At 44.3% G+C, this 17,389-nt stretch overlaps 1 protein-coding gene across 1 annotated transcript in view; it reads right to left on the reverse strand.

Moving 5' to 3' along the window:
* Positions 1 to 7,607: 7,607 nt before the first annotated feature.
* The window catches only part of ITIH6 (inter-alpha-trypsin inhibitor heavy chain family member 6), a 34,931-nt gene continuing 25,149 nt past the window's right edge, over positions 7,608 to 17,389 (reverse strand). The window contains exons 7-13 of the mRNA XM_066250265.1: positions 16,544 to 16,715; positions 13,600 to 15,651; positions 11,636 to 11,728; positions 10,338 to 10,373; positions 10,044 to 10,157; positions 8,720 to 9,097; positions 7,608 to 7,819 (exon numbers count right to left, since the gene is read on the reverse strand). Of these exons, the coding sequence (XP_066106362.1) occupies positions 7,608 to 7,819; positions 8,720 to 9,097; positions 10,044 to 10,157; positions 10,338 to 10,373; positions 11,636 to 11,728; positions 13,600 to 15,651; positions 16,544 to 16,715 (3,057 nt within the window). The remainder of the gene's footprint in view (positions 7,820 to 8,719; positions 9,098 to 10,043; positions 10,158 to 10,337; positions 10,374 to 11,635; positions 11,729 to 13,599; positions 15,652 to 16,543; positions 16,716 to 17,389) is intronic.

Here is a 17,389-nt window from a genome sequence, read left to right on the forward strand (position 1 = left end):
GAAGAGATGCCCACATAACATTTGGCAGTGATAAGAGCCAAGTTTCTGTCTGTGAGAAAGAGACAGGAGATCTCAGAGACACAGGCACAATTTTAAAGGGCCAACTCAAAAAATCTCATTCACAGCCACCTACCTGGGGCTCCAATGGAAGGAGGGCTGAGAGGAGTAGAGTCATGTAAAGAGAATGTGAAATTGGCAGTGTGGAGAGAGACATATTCAGAGACAGCCACCAGAGCCCCTTTGATGACTCATTCTCCAATATTGCAGTTGCCATCTTTCTTTAGTGGAGCAGTCCCCTCCATGTGGCATCGACCTGGGGAAAACAACTGCCCCACCTTATGGAGATTGGGCCCTTCTGTGAAGTAAGCAGCCTAGGCCAGGGAGCAGGAGACTGAAAAGACTCAAGGAGTAACAGTGACTCAGTCATTTGACATTGAGGTCAGAACTTTCCCCCAACTTTCCCAAGGATATAACTGGTGCTGTTGGCTCACAGGAGATTCAGAAAAAACTATCAGGACTGTGGTCAGACTAAAGTTCTGGGTTTCAGAGGCCACACCCACCAGACTCCTACTGGTCATACCCTACTGAGGTATGGGAAAAAATTAGGACAGACTGACAGCTGGGGTCCTGAGGTGGGAACCAAACAACCACCTCTCCTAATCCTTGAATTTCCCAGCCTCTAAACTCTACTAGAGGTTTTTTTCAGGGGATGAGCCCAACAAGAATTCACTAGACAGAAGCAGCAAAAGGCAGATCTCAGGGAACCTTGGGCTTTTTGCTGACTTGCCCCCAATCCTGGAGCTAGTAAAAGCCAGCTTAGGTGGGCAGCTTGATCCTCCCATGAGCTCCTAAGCCTAGCAAAGGCAGCTACAAGCTCTGGATTGTTTATAGCTACAAAAAGGTTGCTGTGGGCCAATCATAGGCAGTGTTTTACATTGGTATGCACCAGGATTCCTCCTATGAGAGCCAGAAGCAAGACATTCAGTGGCCAGCTACATAGAACATCAAAGCAGGACCCAACTACCTGTATTAATATCATATCCAAAGGAAGGGATTGTCAGGCACCAAACCCAGCTAAGACAAATTCTTCTTTTTGAGTTCAACACCTGCACAGCAGCTCACAGGCATTGGATGAGGTAGAAATTCACAGTCATTTGCCCCAAGTCCCAGATATTTTGCCCCACTGGGCTGAGTTCCAAAGAGGGAAGGGAGAAAGGCTTAAAGCACAGACATTCAAAGTGTGAGTTTCTTGGAGCTTATTGTTGAGACCAGTTGAGGGGTTTAACCACCTTCTTGAGGGGGCATAATCAGCTCCAGTGGAAAACTATCTCACTCTTTTTCCCTGAGACCAAGGTCTCCCCAGCTGAAAGAACTTCTGCAGAGGAGACTGTCAGCCCTACTGAACCCGAACCTGCTGCACATCTTCCTGGGAATAAATAGAATTGGAATATCCAGCAGTGGAGTAGGGGCCACTTTCCCCATACTGAGCTCCTAACAAAGAAAACCCCAAAGTAAGGGGTCCCACAAATGTTGCCCCAACCTTAGAAGCCCCAATCCAACAAGCCTGCAACCTGTGGAGGGGTTGGTCCAGTGAGGCCAGTCTAAGCCCATTGTATCATCTTTCTACAGAACATACTGTGGGAAGACCAGGTAGCTGCAAGAGGAGGTGGAGCAGCTGAAAAGTGGAGGCAAATCTTAAGGAACTTGGGCCTTTCTACTGAGTGGCTGTCAGATATAAGCAGGAAGAAGTTGATCCTAATAAACAGGTTGACTCCACCCACACATACCCAAACACAGAAAACACAGACACAAATAGTGAACAAAGCAATAGCTCCAGACAAGTAACTGATGGTGTGTTACAACGTCTGACATCAACACATACCTGAACTTCATCTAAGAGGACCCAGAACCAACACAACCAGTAGTGGATAGCAGACCACACCAACTCTAGACTCAACTAGACACACAAGCTGCATGCTAAGAGAAGTCCAGCAGGCACTGGAGCCTGCTTTAGAAAAACTACACCCCATAAGAAAGACATTGCACAACATCTCATACATGAAATCATACTCGTAGGGCCAGCCAACTTGAAGGGTTAACTTCACCCATGAAAGAATCAACAGCATTCAAGACTTACATATAACAGGAGGGTAAATATTACACTCAATAAACATTGTGTCTCTTGAATTTGTGTGACTTTTTCCTTCATCAATTTAGAGACATTTTTAGCCCTGATTTCTTCAAACAAGTCCTCTATACTTTGTTAATTCTCTTCTCCTTTAGGAACCCTATGATGTAGATGTTGTTTCTTGTAGAGCAAGGATATCAGGTAACCTTGAGGTTAATACCACTGAGCCCACCTTCCTCATAAAGATGTCACAACAAATTTGGGAGTCAATGCAGAGCTATCTGATACACAGACAAATGGGAAGACAAAGAAATATAAGCCAAATTAATCAATAAGAAATCCCCAAGAAAAGAATTAAATAAAATGGAAGTAATCAAACTGCAAGACACAGTTTAAAATCCTGGTTATTAAGATGCTCAAAAATCTTAGAGCAAGAAAGGATTATCATAGTAACATAAACAAAGAGGTAGTAAGCATTGAAAAGGACATTGAAACAATAAAAATAACCAGTAAGAAATGGCAAATACTAGATCTGAAGTGAAGACTGCACTAGAAGGAATCAATAACAGGTTGGATGAAGTAGAGAATTGAGTTTGCGATTTAGAGGACAAGATAAACACAAGCACAGAAGCAGAGCAGCAAAAATAATAAAAGCACAAATAAGGCTGAGGAAATTCTAAGACCTCTGTGACAGAGAAACAACATCTACATCATAGGGTTCCTAAAGGAGAAGAGAATTAACAAAGGATAGAGAACTTATTTGAAGAAATCAGGGCTGAAAATGTCCCTAAATTGATGAATGAAAAGTCACACAAGTTCAGGAGACACAAAGAGCCCTATTAAACATGAACCCAAAGGGGCTTACAGCAAGACACATCATAATTAAAATGCCAAAGACAAAGGACAAAATATACTAAAAGCTATAAGAGAAAGGCTATTTATTACATACAAAGGAATCTCTATAAGGATGAAATCTGTCTTCTCAACAAGCACTTCAGACCAGAAGGGATTGGCAATTCTCTCATTTTCTTTTTTAAGTTTATTTAGAAAATTTAACAGGGCGGCATTGATCAATAAGAGTACATAGGTTTCAGGTAAACATTCCTATAGCATTTGAACTGTTGATTATGTTGCATACCCATCACTAAAGTCAAATAATTTTCTGTCACCTTATATTTGTCCTTCTTTATACCCTTCCACCCACTCCCTATCCCATCCCTCTCCCCTACACACCCTTCCCACTGGTAACCACCATACTTTAATCTATGTCCGTGAGTCTCAGTTTCAGATCCCAGTTATATGTGAAATCATATAGTTCTTAATGTTTTCTGATTTACTTATTTCACTCAGTATAATGTTCTCAAGGTTCATCCATGTTACTGTAAATGGCACTATGTCATTTGTTTTGTGGCTGAGTAGTATTCCATTGTAGATATGTACCACATCTTTATCAAATCCTCTGTCAGGAAACACTTTTGTTGTTTCCATGTCTTGGCCACTGTGAATAATGCTGCAATGAACATGAGGGTGCATGCGTCTTTACGCACCAATAATTTTGAGCTTTTGGGGTAGAAGGATTTCTGGGTCATATGGTAGTTCTATTCTTAATTTTTTGAGAAACCACCATATTTTCTTTCATAATGGTCATACTAATTTGCATTCCCACCAGCAGTGAATGAGGATTCCTGTTCTACACAGCCTCTCCAACACTTGTTATTACCTGTGTTGTTGATAATAGCCAATCTAAGAAGTGTGAGTTGGCATCTCAGTGTAGTTTTGATTTGCATTTCTCAAATAGCTAGTGAAGATGAACATCTTTTCATATATTTCAATATATGTGTATCTCTCTGTCTGTGCATCCCAGTCTCTATGTGCACCAGGACCTGTGTAGCAATATCTTGTCCCATTGTCTCTGTGTACCAGCATCCCTATATATTTTGATGTCTGTTCTAGTGCACATGTGTGTTATGTTTGCATGTGTCAGTGTCTCTGTGTTTGTTAGTGGCTGCTTGTTTCCAAAAGGCTGTATCTTAATATCTGTACCAGAAAAAATTTTGTTGTGTTCCAGTGTCTGCACATTTCAGTTTCCCAAGGTTTCTGTGTCTCAATGTCTGTGGTTTCCATTGTTGACTGTGGTAGAGTATCTGCATGTCCTTGGTCTCCTGTAACTGCAAGTTTTTGTGTCCCATTCTCTATGCATCCCTGTGTTCCACATCCTGATAGTCTATGTGTTTCATAGACTATCCCCATCTGGTCTCATAGATGTAGCCCAATCTCTGGATGTCCTTGAATCTCTGTGTTTTAGCACCTGTGCATTCTTGTCCTTGAATGTACTTAAGTATTTGCATATCCTGAACCTCTACAATCTAATGTCTGTGTCTCTTTGTGTCAGTGTGTCCATGGATCACTGTGTCTCAGTGTCTGGGCATCCAGTAAGCCTCTGTGTTCAAGCGTTTGTACATCCCTTTTTGTATATTGCTGAGTTTTTGTGTGTTCCTCATTCTTTACATGTCCTTGAATCTTTGCATATTCCCAAGTCTTTATGTGTCCATGAGTCATTGTGCATCCCTGAATATGCATATCCCTGAATCTTTACATGTCCCTGCATCTTTGCATGTGATCTAATGTATGTGCATATCTGTCTGGGTGTCCATGAGCTTCTGTGTTCCAGTGTCTGTGTTTGTTTCGTTGTACTTTCCCAAGTATAGGGGAAGTACAGAGATAGGGGTTTGCATATCCGTGAACTTCAGTAATTCAGTTTAAGTGTATCCTAGAGTCTCTGTATACCTGTCTTTGGGTATCTCTCTTTGAGCCTCTGTATTCCAGTGTTTGTGCTCATGAATCTGCATATGCTTTCTTCTGTTTGCTCTTCGTTGGTGAGTCCCTGAGTCTGCGCATCTCTGGGACTTTGCTCTTCACGACTGCGATTTGGTGTTTGCTCCACTTCTCCATTTAGTTTCCCGAGCTTTTGACATTGTCTTTGTATTATGGTTTCTTTATGTTGCTGTGGCTGTATCTTAAGTTGCTGTGTTGCTCAATAACTCTCTCTTTTTTAGCCCCTGATTTTTTTGTCTGGGTCCCCATTACTGTGTTCTTGTTTCTATGGGACTGTTTGTCAGGTTGTCTCTGCATTTATTTCTTTTTCTGTCTTGCTGTGCCCCTGGTTTTGCTTTGAACTGACTCACTACCTCTATGTTCCAATCTCTCTGTTTGTGTCTGGTGTTTGGATCCATGTCTTTTTATTTTCAAGCTATTATCTCTGTGTCCCTGGGCCTGATTCACTTTCCCCATCCCTTTGTTTGTGGCCTTGGTTGCCTGTTTGCGTGTCTCTATTTCTGGGTGTTTCCAGGTACATCTTGATTCTTTTTCTTTGGATCCCTGCCTCTCTGAATAGATTTCCTGTCGCTGTGTCTCTATCCATTTGTTTATGTTCCCTATGTCCTTTTCTGCTTGTCTAGGTTTCTTTGTGCCTATCTTGAGTCTACCAGATGAGTCCTAGGATTCTGTTATTATGTGTAGCTTGTATCCATACGACTGAATTTGTGGGTGCACATGCTCATTTCTACTTATTCTAAGATCTCTGTCTCTAAATTCCTGTGTCCCAGTTACTGTGTCACAATGTCCCCATTATATTTGAAATCCACTTACTTATTCTTATATCTCTATTACTTGGACTGACTCCTATCTCTTTGCTAGTTTTTGACACTATTTGTCTGCATCCTCATGTCTTTGTCACTGGACCTCTGAATATATATAAATCTGTGCTTTTTCATTCTTAGTGTATTCCTCTACATATAACTGTATCCTTAGATCTTTGTCACCAAGTTTGGGTCTGTGTAATGTTTTTTTCTACATGTCCTTATGTCTGTGGCCCTGTGTCTGTGTTCTCTCATCCCTAACCCCATATCTGCAAGTCAGCATGTCAGTGTGTCTCTCTGTGTTTCTACTTTTTTTGTCCTTGGTGTATTGGATTATGGTCTTGACTGTTGTCTCTCTGGTTATCTCTGTGTCACTGTGTGTCTTGACCCTTATTCTCCTGTGTTTGGATCTCTGTGCATAACTATCTCTTAGTTTGCATCTGTTTCTCTAGATTATGTCCCTATGCTGTCACCCTGGCTCCTTATTTCCCTCCCCTACCTGTATGCCTATGTTTCTCTATGTCTGTTGTCTTAGTTTTTTTTTTTTTTTTTTTTTGTATTTTTCTGAAGTTGGAAACGGGGAAGCAGTCAGACAGACTCCCGCATGCGCCTGACCGGGATCCACCCGGCACGCCCACCAGGGGGCAATGCTCTGCCCATCTGGGGCGTCGCTCTGTTGCAACCAGAGCCATTCTAGAGCCTGAGGCAGAGGCCATAGAGCCATCCTCAGCGCCCGGGCCAACTTTGCTCCAATGGAGCCTTGGCTATGGGAGGGGAAGAGAGAGACAGAGAGGAAGGAGAGGGGGAGGGGTGGAGAAGCAGATGGGCGCCTCTCCTGTGTGCCCTGGCTGGGAATCGAACCCAGGACTCCTGCACGCCAGGCCAACGCTCTACCACTGAGCCAATAGGCCAGGGCCTGTTCTCTTAGTTTTGAGGTCTTATGCTTTGTGTTTCCGAATGTCTCTATTACAGTTTCTCTATCCATGTTTGCGTCCTTGTTGCTGCCTTACTGTGTATGATCCTGTGTCTTTGGTTGTGAGTATGTATATGTGTGTATTTACTGCTATATTAATGGTTCCTTTTTTGTTCATTCATCCATTCATTCATTTAGCAAATATTTACTAAGCACTTATATGTGTCAGGCACTGAGGATACATAGATGATTCAGAAAAAGTCCTTGCCCTCAAAGAGCTCACAGTCTAATTCAGGGATCCAGACAAGTAAACAGATAATTTCTATATAACATTATAAATGCTGTGAGCTTGTATAAGATGATTGAGCTATAAGAACACAGACCAGGACCAAACTCGATGTAGGAGAGAGGTCAGGGAAGACCTTCTAGAAGAGATGACAAGTAAGACTTTAAGGATGTGTAAAATACCTACATGAAGCCAAGAAACAGAATCTCATGCAGAAGGAAAAACACATGCAAAGGCCCTGTGATTAGAGAGAGCATGGTTTGTTAGGGGAACTCCAAGAGCCTTAAATACACCATAGGAGCCAGAGAAAGTTGTGAGTAGGATGAATGACTCAGTCAAATTTTTTGTTTTAAGAAAGTTACTTCTAAAGCTGATGTAGAGTAGAGATTGAAGAGAGTGGAGACTGGAGACAGTGCTATAAATGGAACTGCCTGGCTTATACCATATAAGTTTCTGCACAGTCTTTATGGAATCTGTGAGGAGTCCAGAGTCCCTAAGCTGCTATGTCCAAGGATGTATGTCTGTGAGTTTGTATGTCCTTGTATATGTGTCAATTAGTGCATGTGCGAGTGTATATCTTCATGTTCTTAGGTCTTTGTTCTTGGCTCACCCCATGCAATGGCCTCTGAGGTTCAGGGGACATCACAGGACATACGCAAGGTAGGGGTGGCCCAGCAGCTGTTGTACATGAGAGCGGTTCACCAGCCAGCAAGAAGTCCAGTGGGGCAGCAGCCTTGGTGAATCTTTTAGCACCTTCTTGCCTAGAACCACAGGCACATCTGGACGTTGGTACCTCCGCAGGCATGGCCCTGCAGACCCTGCCACCAGTTGGATGTCTGTATGCTGAAACTGCCCTGAGGGAGAAAAATGCAGCACCAGTCAAGGCAGTGGCCTGAGTCCCCACTAGGAACTCTGCGAGGAGCCTAAAGCAAGAAATCTAGAAGGAAATGTAGGACAGAGGAGGGGCAGCAAAGGCCTGGAGGAGGGAAGAGGCTGGACATTGTGGGAAGTGTGGAGGAGCTGATGGGACTGGAGTGTATTACGAAAACAGTATATCAAAGTTGATGAGAAGGCAGCAGAAAGGAAACAGTCAGGCTTGGAGTCAATGACAGGGCAGATTGGAGTGAAGAACAGGAGATGAATGGGGAGGCCCAGAGGAAGTAAGAATATCTGTTCAACCCACCATCACTGCCCCAACTTTTTGGTGTGGGCCTTTGCTCAGGTTCTGCCAATGTTTCCTGACCTACAGTCTAACTTCTTGCAGTCCCCCTTCACAGTAACCTCCAGAAGGAACTCTGACATACCCATATCTGACTATAGCTTTCCCCTGCTTATAATTTTTCATGGTTTCCCACTGTCTTCAGAATAATTCCAAATTCCTCATCTACGCATTCTGCTCTGCCCACTCCTTCATCTCCTTTAACCTCTATTCCTTTCCTCTACCGCTTTTGGTTAGCCTTTCAGACTGTGACTTTTTTCTTCACATTTTTATTGAGCTGTAAGGCTGGGCAAAGTACCTCACCCTACGCACTTCCAGTGCCATGGGCTGTTTTATATCTAGCACTGATAACTTCTGAGATCACTATCCATGTCTGGACCTGTCTTCTCCTCAGGCCAGGAGTTTCACAAGGTCAAGCCTTGGCTCTGTTCCTGTTTGTGGTTGGGGGTGTCAGAGTTCTGTATGCTCACTGGCCTTTCACCCTGGCACTCAGAATCTCTCTTGGGACTGGTGCTCTCAGCCTTAGTGTACTTACCTAGCAGGCCACGTGCCAGTGGGCTAAGGCCTGAACCATTGACTACATAGAACCCCAGGTGGGGTAGTTGCAGGATGCTGGGGTGCCTGTAGTGGTGCCGGAGGACTAGAAATTCAAGGTGGGGCCCAAGGCGGAGGGTGAGGTGGGCTGCAGCAGCAACATGAAGCTCCAGCTGTGACCTCTTCAGCAGAGTAGGCTGGTTCCAGGACAGAAGCAAGGTACCCTCGCCTTGCACAGATATGGAACTGAGGGTGATGTTGATAGTGTAGGCCCAAGGTTTTTCTGTGCTGACTGTGATGATCTGGAAGTAGGTGCGGATCTGGTCCTTGTGGCTTGGCCTTGGTGGTGCCCCAAGCAGCTGTCCATGCACATGCAACCCTAGAGGGAGAAGAGTCTTTGCCTGGAGCATGGGCTTTCACGTGGTTATTTATTTGGCACCCTATAGCACAGACAGGCGTGAAGTCTCAGGTGTGAAGTCTCCGGGGTGCGGATTTATGGTTAGAGAGCTAGCTCCTGGGGAAAGTGTTTTTACCACAGCCAATCTAGCTGCTCCTTCCTGTTCAATGAGTGGGCATAAATGTAGATGTGCACTCACCCCAGTGGGGCTATTTGCATACATGTGTTTGTTTCTAAGTATGTAAATTTATGTGTTTGGTTATGTTAATATGTGTCTCTCTGGGCCTACCAATGCATCTGCATATTTGGGGGAAAGGCTATGTTAAAGTGTATATGTTTTTGGTTGTATGTTTATGTATACATTGGTGTTATATATCTTGTGAATTGTTTATGTTGTGTGTATCTGGTTGTGTGTTGGTAGATACTGACGTGTACCTGAAGTTGTCAGTGTGCACACATCTTCATGTGTCATGGTATTTGTTTGCATTCATGTGTTTCATCCGTCCAGAGTAGCAGAGTATGTGTGCTTGTGTGTGTTGAGCTCCTGAGTATTGGGATGAATCTGGGACTTCAGTGTATGCGTGTCTGAGTGTGTTGATATATGTGTCATTATATATACTTGGGAATGTACTGTATGTCAATGTGGCTCTGGGCACATATTTGTATGTTAATGTGTGTGGGTGTGGAGAGTGTCAAAAATATGTGTGTCTGGGTGTGTATTTACTATGTGTCCTGGTGTATGTGTATATATCTGTGACTGCATATTTGAGTGTATTCATGTGTGTTTTCACGTGTCTGGGCATTTACTTGTGATTAGTGAGGTGCACTGCTATGGGCTTCTGAGTATTGGTCTACAAATACCTGGGGGCACTGACCTGAGTGTATCTGGCTGTAGTATTATATGGGATGAAAACTTTGGAGCTCTCACCTGCTTCTGGGTCTTCTATGAGCTGGAGGAGGTCCCCTGGGCGCCCATCCAGTGTGAAGCAGATTCTTTCTTCTGAGCGTGGGATGTGGATCACAAAGTGGGGGTCACCATCCACTGCAGGGCAGAAGATGAAACTGAAGTTATGAGCTTAGAAGCAATGTGAGAGGAAGAGAGGAAAGGGGAGAGGACGGAAATGTAGGAGGCTATGTCTATTTCCCAGGAGAGAGCCTAGCCCCGGTTTCGGTGTACAAGCTGTCCTATACTCAAACAGTAAAGTGACAGTGGCTGGCTTACCTGAGGATGAGAAGGTGAAGATGCTTGGTAACGTGCCTGCAAAGGAGAGGGGGACTGTGTCAGTAAAGGACTAAATTATGACATTCTTAGAAACTCTGGGGCACACTGGTTTCTCAGTCACTTCTTCCCAGACGTGGGCCCAACTCCTGAGTTCAGCATTGAAGTCTTTACTGAAATTTAGCCCCTGCCTAACTCTCCAGTCTGCTTTTAATGCTTCATCCCAACTGAACTATTCTAATGAGTACCCTGCCTTCTCTGGCTAGTGACCCTTTGCTTTTGTTCTACTGACACTTGGAATGTTTTCTTTTCCTTAACTACCAAGGGTAGATTTCTAGTTATCATTTCAGGCCAACTCAGATGCTATTTTCTCTTACTCTGCCTGTGGAAGGTAGAATTCTAAGATGGCATCCAAGATTCCCCAGTGTACACACCCTGTAAAATCTCCAGGACTGTGATATGATATCACTCCCATAAATAGGTTATATTGTGTGGTGCAGTTGACCTCAAAATAGGAAGTTTATCTAGGTGGGCTTGACCTAATCATATGAGTCCTTTAAATATGGGTCAAAAAAGTTAGGGAGGTTTGAAGTGTGAGAAGGATTTGACATGAGAGAGGTTGGAGAAGGTGCTATATTAGAATGTGTATTTTTTTGTATGTTTATGTGTGTCTCTGGATATGTTGGTGTTATGTGTCTTGTGAATCATTTATGTTGTGTGTGTCTGGTTGTGTGTTAGTTGATACTGACGTGTATCTGAACGTGTCAGTGTGCATGCATCTGCATGTGTCATGGTATTTGTTTACATTAGTGTGTTTCATATGTCCAGAGTAGCAGAGTATGTGTGCTTGTGTGTGTTGAGCTCCTGAGTATTGGGATGAATCTGGGGCTTCAGTGTATGCGTGTCTGAGTGTGTTGATATATGTGTCATTATATATACTTGGGAATGTACTGTATGTCAATGTGGATTTGGGTACATATTTGCATGTTAATGTGTGTGGGTACGGAGGGTGTCAAAAATATGTGTGTCTAGGTGTGTGTCTGATAGACACCTTTTTTCAGTCTTCTGAAACCTTAAACAGAGAATCCAACTAACCTGTGCCCAGGCTTATGACCTACAGAACTGTGAGATAATTCATGGGTATTGCTTGAAGCTACAAAGTTTGTGGTAATTTGTTATGCAACAATGGAAAACTAACACATTGTCTCTCCTCTGGACTCACACAATGCCTATCGAGGGAATATTCTAATTGAATGGAAATGAAAGTTTAGAGATCTTGGTCAGTGGAGTTCCTTGTTCACCTTTTGCTAGTCCCATAGAACTTCCCTGAGGTTCCATGCTGCCTCCAGTTCTTTCCAGGATCTCTTCAGAATTGCCTTGCCAATGTGGAGTTCCTGCCAAGTGCAAAAGAAATAAGAGAAATCTTTCACACTCTCAGGACAAAGGTTCCCTGGATTTACCAAAGGGCACACTTTCTTTCTGACAAGAAGAGTCCTCATTGGCTTCCCAATTTGACTGGCATATTGCTAAGAATGGGATCTTATGTTTTCCACAGCATCTTAGTCTTTCAAGCTTGGTTATGTTCAAAACTCTTTGTCACAGCACTTATGCTTCCCTCCCTCCCTCCCTCCCTCCCTCCCTCCCTCCCTCCCTCCCTTCTTCCCTCCTTCCTTCTCTGTCTCCCTCCTTCCATCTTTCCTTCCTTTAGGCACTGTTTAGGTATTAGGGATATGGTGGTGAAAGAGGTAGCCATAATTTTTGACCTGATGAACTTCATATTTTAGTCAGAGAAGCAGATATGAATGAAATAATAATTACCAATGATGATAAATGTTAAAAGAAAAAAATAAAGTAACTGAGGGAGTTAAAAGATACTTGACATAGTCTAGGATAGTGTGATGGATGGAGAATGGGATCTGAACTAAGATCTAAGTCATGAGCTAGAGCATGAGTGACAACAGAAGAGGTGAGGGTGGTAGGAAGGAGGCAGGGCAAGGCAGTTCAGAGATTTTACCAAGCAGAAGGGTCCATTGGAGGACTAGAAAGGAGGCTAGTGGGGCTAGAGGTCAGAGAGTAAGTGAGACAAGGTAAGGTCAGAGAAGTATAGGGTAGAGGGAAAGTCATGAAGGGCCTCGTAGACCATAAATAGGACTTTGGACTTCATTCTAGGTGTGAATGAAAAACCTTAAGGGGTTCACTAAGGAAAGGAAATGAAGTAATCTATGTTTTTAAAAGATCTGTTTGACTGCTGTGGGAGAGTAGCTAAGAGTTTCTTTCAAGAGAGAGATCAGGGAGACCAGTGAGGAGGCTGGAATAGTTTTCTAGGTGAGACACAATGATGTTCTGTCCTTCAATAGTGACAGTTAGGATGAGAAGTGGGTGCATTGACAATATATTAGAGGTAACATTTTTAAGAATTGAAGATGGATGGGATATTGGGAGGGGATGGTGGTGAGGGAGAGGAGCATATCAAAGCTATCATGCTTACATCTGTATTCCTGTTAGTTACTGCTACTCCTAACTGGTTCTAATCCTGCACTGTAAGCTCACCCAGGAAATGTCACTCCTCTTAGGAAAGCAGAATAGTGGAGTGGTGAAGCACATTCAGTCTGGGACCAGGTTATGTAGGTTCAAATCTCTTACTAGCTGTGTGACATGAAGCAAGTTACTTCACCTCTCTGTGCTTCAGTTCCCACATGTGTAAAATGAGGATACTAATACGTTCTTGTCAGTGTTAAATGAAGGTAGATGAAAGTAGAGCAGTAGCTACACATAAGAAAAGCTAAAAAAAATGCTGCATTATTGTTTTACAGACTTTGGGAAATTTAAAGATAATTGTCATTGTCTTCCTTAATTTTTACACCCCTTTCATTAAACAGTGCTATCCACAGAGCACAAAAGAACCAATCAGACACGACTTGCCCAGTGATGCTCCCACTTATAACCTCACATCCCTATCTTGGTTTGGAAGCATGAACAGCTAGTTCTCTTCTCCAACAAATCAAATGCCAAAGCCATAGCTTGGTCAGGTTGTTTCTGTTCACCCTTCCCAGTCTTAACATCCCTTCTCTCCCAGGGCCTCTAATTCTGTGCCTATGTAGTGAGGCCCAGAAAAGGTAAGTAGCTGGTTCAAAGCTTCAAACAAGCAAGCAAGAAAGTGGCTGTGCTATGATTGGAATCTTCAAAGTCTTGCACACTCCCAGTTCTTGGTGTTCTCTATTCATACCTCTCCCTCATGCCTTGCCCTTTTGCCCATGACACTCACCATTTTCTTCAGAAGTAAGGAAAGTATAGAAAGCCGGTGGGTTCAAGGACTCCACAAACTTGGACTCCACCATTGACTTAGACAGCAGCTCTAGTTCCTCAGGGAGAGTGAGCAGCCTGACTGCCTCAGGAAGGGTTCTAGAAGGCAGCAAGGCTGGCAGGGTTGGGGGGCTGCCTTCTGGTGTAGTCTTGGAGTTGTTCGGCAGACCTATTTTTGGGACATGTGACACAGATGGCCCCAGAATTTCCCTTGTGCTTTGGGGCCCTGACAGCAGATCATGCTGATACCAGAGCCTTCCAGGGGGCAGCAGAGAAGGCAGGGTGGGATGAAAGAGAGTAGGGAGGGGTTCTCTAAGGACAGGGGCAGTCATGTTACTGCTAGGACTTGTGGTATTTGAGATTGTGGTTGGGATTGTGCTTAGGCTCTGAGGAGGTAGGGGCTTGAGTCTGGCAGTTCTAGAGGGTAATAAGGTTTTGGATTTATTGGGGATCAGTGTTCTAGGATTAGAAAGTGATAAGCTTGGGGAAGTTTGGTGAGGTGGAACACTAGGTTTAAGAGGTGATGGGGTTTTGGGGGTCTTGTGTAAGAGAATCCCAGGTCTAGGGTATGACATGTTACTTGGGGTCTTGGGAGCAGGAGTCCTTGGTCTGGCATGTGGTGGGTATTTGGGGATCTGAAGTGTGGAGACTCTACGTCTGGGCAGATTTTTCGGTGACTGTGATGTGAGTACTCCAGACTGGGAGTGTGATGTGGTTTCTAGTTTAGGTTGTGATGGAGCAACAGGTGTGGAATGCAGTGAAGTGATGGGTTTCATAGTTCCAACTTTGGGTGGGGGTGAGGTGCCAGGATTCAGAAGTGGGATTTGTGTCTTGGAAATGTAAGGTAATAGGGTCCTAGGATTCTTTTGTGATGGAGTGCTGGACTTTGGAAGCAATAAGGCACCAGAATTTGAGGGCACAAAGGCATCAGGTTTTGTCCTGAAAGTTGGCTGAATCAAGGTGTCAGAATCGTGTTGTGCTGGAATTTTGAGCCCTGGGATGGACAGGATACTAGGGCTCTGACCCTGTCGCTCCAACTCCTTAAGACTGGCCATCTTCTTTGCAGAGGCAGGAGAAATTGAGGATAAGAACTTTGGGTTCACAAGCTTTGATTTGGGAGAGACCTTGGACATCAAAACTGGTTGGGCTGTGCCTGCCCCTAGGCCATGCCTGCTGGCAGATGAGGGCATAATGGTGCCTGGCCCAGCTGTGGTGGAAGTCTGTCTTCTGGTCTCCTCACTGACCTCCTTGGGCTGCACCATGACCAATGAAGTTAAAGGTGTGACAAAGTTGTATTCAAAGGATAAATTGAGGACTCTGTCAGCCAAAAGGTGGCGACTGGTGGTGTCACGGGCTTGGAAGTGTGCCTCCAGCAGTTCTCTAATGGTGACATAGGCCCAGAGGCGACGGATGAAGTGGGCTACATTGGGAGCTGGCTCACTTGGGCAAGCAAAGGCCTTCTGGCTGCTGTTGGTGGCCACCTCACTGTGATGGGCCACAAGAAGCTGACCTTTGTGGCCACGGGCTGTCAAGTGGATGCTCAGTTCTGGCTCATCTGGCTGCACCAAACCTGCCACTACCAGCTCTGAGCCACCAAAGTAGTTGGGAAAAAGGGCCCAAGGGGAAGCCCTAACCAAGCCACCCAGATAGTTCAGACGCACATCTGCCAGCAGAGGCATGGAGATCTCCTCGTAGAGGCCTTCCAGCTGTAGGGCTGCATCAGTGTCCTCATATATGCGCCGGGCTGCTCCTCGGTTTTCCAGGGACAGGCGACGTAGCAGTGGGAAGTCAGCATCATCCCCAAAGGCCAAGCTGAAAAGGGATACCCTGCTGTCCAGTGCCTGATGGACATTGGAGAGGATCACACTGGGAGTTGTCACACCAGCTGTGGGCTCCCCATCTGTCAGGAAGATGATGAGAGGGATCCTCCCGATACTGGAACCCCTGCCAGGCTCCTGGTTGCTATGGTTCAGCACTGAAGCGGCTGCCAGTAGAGCTGTGTTGATGTCGGTCCCTAATTGAGGAGCAGACTGTGAGATCATCTTTTCTAGTTATTTCTACCCCCATGGAGACACACTGGGCACCTCACTAACCTCTCAAATTCAGTCATATCACCTGATCTTTGTTCAAACTCTGTTTCTTATCCTTCCCAAGTCCCCACCCCCACACAGGCTCCCTGATATCTGACAGTGGGGTCCACATGTCTTTGGCATTTCTTTAATTGAATTTATTGGGATGGCATCGGTTTGCAAAACCATACAGATTTCAACTGCTCAATTCAGCAATCCACCATCTGCCCACTACTTCATGTGTCTTCTTACGTATATGTTTTTTGGCTAATCCCTTCACTTTTTGTCCAGTCCCCCCATGCTCCTCCCCTCTGACAGCTGTCAGTATTTCTTGGCTTTTATCACTTCCTATCTCAGACTGTGCTTGGTCTGTTTCTTGGGGGGCAGAGATGTTTCATTCTTTAGTCAGATTGGCAGCTACCCAAGGATAGCACCTCACGCCTTCATACTACAAGGAAAGAAATGGATGAGTTGACAGGAGTTGGTGGTGGGAATACTTTAATAATTGTTTGAGAGATGATTGTTCAAAACCCAGAATCAGGGCAGCAACATAATGCTTGGAAATAAATATCCATATTATTGTTTTGTTTTGTATTTAAGTCTTCACAAATTTTTTAATGTACTTTAAAGAGGAGGAAACTCAGATACAATGGAAATGGGCCCTAAAATCCATGGAGAATCAGCTATGTTCTTTCCACTAGGAGAAGAAACACAAGGTAACATATTTGCTTAAAATGTAATAGTGATATTCCAGGCATTGTGAGAGGTGAGGTGGATAGGTAATGAAGGAAGCATTCTAAGAATTTCCCACATCACCACAGCCTGCCCAACACTTACAACCATCAGCTTCCATGTGGCCCAGGTAGTCCTTAGCACTGTGTACATTCTCGGCAGTGGCCTGCATGGAGCCTCCAGCTTTCCAGACACTAACTGTGTCAGAAAAGGTGATGATGTTGAAGTAGTCATTGGACTGCAGGTCACCAAGAATCACATTCATGGCTTTTTTAGTCTGTGGGGTTTGAAAAAAGTGAAGAAGATGGATTAAGATTTGAGATCTTGCTCAAGACTGAAAGCTCTTTCTATACAAGGTACTAAAGTCTAAGACTCTGATTCCAGCACTCTAAGTCTAAGATTCTCAGGTCAAAATGCTTTATAGGTTCTATGGCTCAGAGTCTAGAACAGCACTGTCCAATGGTAGCTTCTAGCCACATGGAACTATTGAAATGTAAATGTAAGTTAGTTAAAATCAAAGAAAAAATAGACTGGTGAAGTCAGAGTAATGGTGGTGTGACAGAACCTCCTGATCTGTCCCCTTGAAATTTCAACAAATTGAACAACTATAATGCAGTGAAGGAACACAGCAGGGTTTGCAGGTATGCCTGAAAGATCCATGCACAAAATAGACTAAAGGTGAGACAGGTTGAAAAGAGGGGTGAAAGATAAAATGCATTCGTGGTGGGTTTTGAAGAGGAGAGGAGACAAACCAGGAGTGGCTGGGTGATTTTTTCTCTCTGCTGGACTATGGGGAGGGAGGAGGCTTGGGGCCTCTGGATTTTCCTTGAGGGGTATAAGCAAGGTAACTTGAAGTGTCTGTTTCCTTATGCCAGGAAGATTGGTGAGATAGAGGGTCAGAAGGAGAAATAATCCAAAGAAGCCAGAGCACAGGGTCATGGCCAGTATTCC

This window comes from Saccopteryx bilineata, chromosome X (genome assembly GCF_036850765.1).
Source record: "Saccopteryx bilineata isolate mSacBil1 chromosome X, mSacBil1_pri_phased_curated, whole genome shotgun sequence".
In the NCBI taxonomy this organism is placed as follows: domain Eukaryota; kingdom Metazoa; phylum Chordata; class Mammalia; order Chiroptera; family Emballonuridae; genus Saccopteryx; species Saccopteryx bilineata.